The sequence below is a fragment of the Cucurbita moschata genome, unplaced genomic scaffold, assembly GCF_002738365.1.
Source record: "Cucurbita moschata cultivar Rifu unplaced genomic scaffold, Cmos_1.0 Cmo_Scf00008, whole genome shotgun sequence".
Lineage (NCBI taxonomy): Eukaryota > Viridiplantae > Streptophyta > Magnoliopsida > Cucurbitales > Cucurbitaceae > Cucurbita > Cucurbita moschata.
The window spans coordinates 95,763-101,346 of record NW_019268524.1 but is presented as its reverse complement, the minus strand read 5'-3'; the positions used below and the strand labels follow the sequence as shown (position 1 = coordinate 101,346).

The following is a 5,584-nucleotide window of genomic DNA, read 5'->3' as shown; positions in this document are numbered from 1 at the left end:
GGGGGGGGGGGGGGAGAGAGAGAGAGAGTGGAGAAATAATTGGGGAGAGAGCGGGGCGGAGCAGAACAGAACAGAACAGAACAGATGTGTGTGAGACTGAGCCGGGTGATGTGTGAAAAAGAAGTGCAATTATTAAACAACAATTGTCTCTTATTTACTCATCACATCGTCTTGCTTTGCTGTCTTCACATTCCCATTCATTTTCCAAACTCTCCAATTCCTTTCCCGTTTACCCTTACACTCCCACTTTCACTTCCTTCCCCTTTGGGCTTTCACCCCAACGCTACAGCCCACCGCCTGTGTCCATTCTGGATTCTTTTCACTCCTCTTTCCTTCTTCCGTCACATTAACATACATTATGCATTTTTACGTCACTACAATAACTGGATGTCTAATTATTTATTGTGCGATTCTATACGAAAAAAATCATAATTTTTTGTCCTTCAAAAATAATAATATACAAATTTATTGTACCAATATTATATTAACTATACAGATATAGTTCAAAATTCTAAAATATTATNACAAAAATTCTATCTATGGAACCTAAAAAAAAAAAAAAAAAAAAAAAAAAAAAAAAAAAGTAGAAATATCTATAATCGCATCCCAAAGAAAAAACTATAATATTAATCATTCATGTCGTGTTAGCTATTTTACTTAAGAGCAATAACAACAGTGCTACCAAGTTTTGAGAAAAAAATTTGAGATTAGTAGTTATATGTTAATTTCTTCGAAGAACCAGAGTAAAAAAAAGGCATCAATCAATTTTTGCCTATATTATGTTTGCAATAATTAAACACACAAACCCAATAAAAATCTATTGCAACACTAAAAAATAAAATAATGCAAAATCCTCTTGGTCCTACTCAATTCTAAATTAAAACTAAGAAATTTATCCATCTACTAATAACATAAATATTAAGATGAGCATAGTTTAATAGACATAAAACATATACCTTCAGGTCATTGTTTCCAATTCTTCATTTATAATGTATAAAAATTTACGTTTTATATTTTTCGAAACAAGAATACATGTGCAGTATAAAAATACCGAGGGGGCAAATTGCACCTATAAAGCAACACAACTTAGACTCGTTGCTGAGCTCCTCCTTATAAGTGGATTGGATCTACTTAATACCTCAATATTAATTAAAAATAAATAAAAATTCTTCCTCTGGTGTGAAGTGGAACTCCGTTTTCAAGTCATCCAGGAATTACATGAATGAGAATGACAGAAAGCGTAGATTCGAAGTCAGTTAATACACACAAACCAGTCTTAAAGTCTGGGTATCAATGTTCCTATATACAAATATATATTATATCAACTTTGCTTGTAAGCAACATTTTGTAAGCTACACACAAGCACATTCATTCAACCCTCCTAGTATAAATGGTTCCCTATATCTCTTCGTTTCCATCCAACTCTTTCTTTGTCTTCCTCCAATAAAAAATATTTGCGAATTCCAAAACTAGAGAGCTAGCAATGGCTCTGCCTAAGTCACTGCTTCTAGCGCTATGCATGTGCGTTTTTGTCGTAGCAAGTTGTGGGAAGGACTTTTCAATCGTGGGTTACTCAGCAGAAGACTTAACTTCCATGGATAAACTTATTGAGCTCTTTGAAGAATGGATATCAAAGCACGGCAAGATTTATGAGACCATCGAAGAAAAGTGGAATAGATTTGAGGTGTTTAAAGACAACTTGAAGCACATTGATGAAACAAACAAGAAAGTGAGTAGTTATTGGCTTGGACTTAATGAGTTTGCTGATTTGACCCACCAAGAGTTCCAAAAGATGTATCTTGGCCTGAAAGTTGAGTCGTCTCGAACAAGGCAATCCCCAGAAGAGTTCACCTACAAGGATATTGTAGATTTGCCCAAGTCGGTGGATTGGAGAAAGAAAGGAGCTGTGACTCGTGTCAAGAACCAAGGTTCATGTGGTAAGTAATATGTCAACTCCCATTTTGCGTTCCTATATCTAACTTTATCCAATAAAGAAGTAACCAATATTCAGCAGTAATTTGAATGGGCTTTGAAATTACACAGGTAGCTGCTGGGCATTTTCCACTGTTGCTGCAGTTGAGGGGATAAATAAGATTGTTGGTGGAAATTTGACTTCGTTATCAGAGCAGGAACTAGTTGATTGCGATAGACCTTATAACAATGGGTGCCATGGGGGCCTCATGGACTACGCATTCTCTTTTATTGTCTCTAGTGGCGGACTTCACAAGGAAGAAGACTACCCTTATCTCGAGGAAGAAAGCACTTGCGAGAACAAAAAGGTAAAACTACCTACTGAACCCCGGAGCCCATTTTTGGGCATTACATGGGACCAGATATATAAAACCATATCCAAAAAAGCTCAGAAATGTTCAAATTTCTTCCCTGCAGAGGGAACTGGAGGTAGTGACAATCTCTGGCTATAAGGACGTACCAGAGAACAATGAAGCCAGCCTCATAAAGGCATTGGCACACCAGCCACTCAGCGTGGCCATAGAAGCTTCGGGAAGAGATTTCCAATTCTACAGCGGGGTAAGCAAAATTTGGAACTGTTATGGATATTGCTGCATCTACTATTTGGCTCTAGTGCATAATAACATTACAACTTTGTGCAGGGCATTTTCGACGGACCCTGTGGAACAGAGCTTGATCATGGAGTCGCAGCCGTTGGATATGGATCATCAAAGGGAGTGGACTACATCATTGTGAAGAACTCGTGGGGACCCAAATGGGGAGAGAAGGGATTTATAAGAATGAAGAGGAACACTGGGAAGCCTGCAGGGCTGTGTGGAATCAATAAAATGGCTTCCTATCCTACTAAAAATAAGTGAAGAAAGTAACTATGTCTTGTTCCCTACATTATATTCCAAATATATGGCTTTGACTTTTATTTCTTTGTTTTCTTCTGTCTCCCACAGGGACACATAATTCTGAAGCATATGTATTGACAATGATATTGTGAGAGAAAAACGATGAAACATGAACCTTTGTTTGATACTGTGTTGTACACGACATTATAATATGCAATTAGATCATATACGATTGGTTGAATGTAAGGCTTGGCAGCAGGGAAATAATCCAATCAGCTTTAGTACTTGTGATGAACGGAATTAGTTGAGTAATTGTAGTAAAGATAGTCAGATTCATAGTCCATTACAGTTATTCGTTCCTTGATTTGGTAGAAATATGTTAAACTCCTTCATCATTTTTAATTACTCTAAACTTTGATTTCTAAGACTTTCTAAGCCATGAATATCAAAGAGATGAAGATGTTGTCAAATTGTCGAGAAATACGCAAGAACATCGCAATCTCAGGCATAGTGTAAAAGTCGTGATACGCACCTGGAAGTGCAGCCACCATAAGAATCACCATCAAGCATCTTGCAGTCCCGCGATGATAGGTCCACTTTCCGATGGGCAGCAGGCGGAAGCAGACGGAACTGAAAAGCCGAAGACTCGAAACATTACGGCTGCGTCCACCGCAGAGCCTGTCATGGTGACGGTGAGGGTGGGTTTTGTGATGGTAAGGAGTTGGTCCGTTGGATAATCGTGATGATGGAAGAAAAACCGAACAGAAATCAAAAGCATCCGTGAAAAGGGTGGTGGCAGCAATTACGATGAATTTGAAAGGGGAATAGGTGAATTTTGGCGGTATGGAAGCAGTTGGAGCGCCACCTAATTACACTAAAGCCTCTTGTTATTTTTATTTAATTATAATTAAATTTGTTTTAATATGTAAATGGACCTAATTACTAGGCTTTTAAGTCAAGTCTCTTGTTATTTTTATTTAATTATAATTAAATTTGTTTTAATATGTAAATGGACCTAATTACCCTACGCTTTTAAGTCAAGTCTCTTGTTATTTTTATTTAATTATAATTAAATTTGTTTTAATATGTAAATGGACCTAATTACCCTACGCTTTGTTATTTTTATTTAATTATAATTAAATTTGTTTTAATATGTAAATGGACCTAATTACCCTACGCTTTTAAGTCAAGTCTCTTGTTATTTTTATTTAATTATAATTAAATTTGTTTTAATATGTAAATGGGCTTTTAAGTCAAGTCTCTTGTTATTTTTATTTAATTATAATTAAATTTGTTTTAATATGTAAATGGACCTAATTACCCTACGCTTTTAAGTCAAGTCTCTTGTTATTTTTATTTAATTATAATTAAATTTGTTTTAATATGTAAATGGACCTAATTACCCTACGCTTTTAAGTCAAGTCTCTTGTTATTTTTATTTAATTATAATTAAATTTGTTTTAATATGTAAATTGAAGTTGGGCCAAGGAGAATGGGAAGAAGTGAAAGTAAAGCTTTGGTTGGTAAGGTTGGGAGGGTGGTGGGTAGACGGTTATGTAGCGGTCAAGGTGATTTGGATGCTATAAGTTTGAAAGGGGTGTTGTAATATATGACCCAGTTTTGAAAAACATGGAAAAGGGATTGGAAATCCGATGAAACGAACGCGGGTTTCGAGAAGAATACTGAAGATTTTGGTGTCTGAAAATTCGAGATTCACAAAGTGAAGAAGAGTGAGTTGTGAGGGGATTTTGGTAAAGGGAGTAAAGGGAAGTTGGACCCGTCAAACCCAATCATTTTGAATGCTTCAAGTTATTGAAAACAGGGGATTCTTGAATCTTGGAGTGGGAATCCCATGACACACATTACAGCCTCCTCGTATTCTGCTTCCACTTCTCTGTCTGCTCTCTTGTCTTTGGATGTTGTCTTTGGAAAAAGTAAAACACTAGATTGAATCGGGGGTCGCCCTTCTGGAACACCCATCTCGGCCCCACTTTGCTTCTTCCAAACCCCCTCTATTTAACCCCCCTCTCCTCCTCCTCTGCATTTCACTCTTCTGGAAGCATTTCTTTCAATCCATTCGCACCTAAACGCCTTCCATGGAGGTACCATTCAACTTCGAACTTCTTCTTTCTCTTTTTTTCTTCTTCTTTTTTTGAGGAGACTAACGTTGTTCTTGGGCTGTGTGTCTCAGACAGTTGAGTTCAAAGTAGATATGGTCGGAATCCACGAGAAAAGGCTCAGGAAATGTCTGCACAAATTGAAAGGTAATTGGTGACAAAGGGTGGTTAGATTAGACGCACAAATCTTGATGTTTGCTTTCAATCATTTGACTCAGGTGTGGAGAAGGTGGAGGTGGATGCGAACAGCCAGAAGGTGGCGGTGACCAGCTACATTCACCGGAACAAGATACTGAAAGCGATGAGGAGAAGTGGTCTGAAAGCCGATTTCTGGTCGGCCCAAAACGAGCTTCTTAATGCATACGCCGCCACTTACGGAGCCTTCAGATTCTGCTCCTACAACGCCTTCTTTTAGAACTTTCACCTTTTTTTTTTCTTATTTTATTTTTGATGGGAGGGGTATAAATATTTTCATTTAGGCTGCCATTCAACTGCCTATTGTAATTTTAAGCACAAGCAACTCCAAAACAAATCTCAGAATGAATAGCTTTTAGTTGGAAATTCTTTTATATTTTTTAAAATTAGATTAGAAATCCTTATTAAATATTTAAGAATATATAAATTTTGGAATCTAATAAAAAAAAAAAAAAAAAAAAAAAA

The 5,584-nt window shown here is 36.7% G+C and overlaps 3 protein-coding genes across 4 annotated transcripts in view; 2 read left to right on the top strand and 1 right to left on the bottom strand.

The window, feature by feature from the left end:
* LOC111446145 (protein CUP-SHAPED COTYLEDON 3-like) overlaps positions 1 to 3,515 on the bottom strand; it is an 8,952-nt gene extending 5,437 nt beyond the window's left edge. For both annotated transcript variants that reach the window (XM_023084829.1, XM_023084830.1), the window contains exon 1: positions 3,340 to 3,515. Coding sequence is in view for 1 of the 2 variants with exons in the window: in XM_023084830.1 (XP_022940598.1) it covers positions 3,340 to 3,370 (31 nt within the window). In the remaining variant the exon portion in view is untranslated. The remainder of the gene's footprint in view (positions 1 to 3,339) is intronic.
* LOC111446147 (cysteine protease XCP2-like) lies at positions 1,406 to 3,102 on the top strand. The gene is made up of 4 exons (XM_023084835.1): positions 1,406 to 1,937; positions 2,044 to 2,279; positions 2,389 to 2,529; positions 2,613 to 3,102. The coding sequence occupies exons 1-4, from the start codon at positions 1,484 to 1,486 to the stop codon at positions 2,826 to 2,828; spliced, it is 1,047 nt and encodes a 348-aa protein (XP_022940603.1). The 5' UTR covers positions 1,406 to 1,483; the 3' UTR covers positions 2,829 to 3,102.
* An 803-nt stretch (positions 3,516 to 4,318) lies between the features above and the next one.
* Positions 4,319 to 5,485, top strand: LOC111446149 (heavy metal-associated isoprenylated plant protein 30-like). Its single transcript, XM_023084837.1, has 3 exons — positions 4,319 to 4,909; positions 4,999 to 5,071; positions 5,143 to 5,485. The coding sequence occupies exons 1-3, from the start codon at positions 4,904 to 4,906 to the stop codon at positions 5,337 to 5,339; spliced, it is 276 nt and encodes a 91-aa protein (XP_022940605.1). The 5' UTR covers positions 4,319 to 4,903; the 3' UTR covers positions 5,340 to 5,485.
* The last annotated feature ends 99 nt before the right edge of the window (positions 5,486 to 5,584 follow it).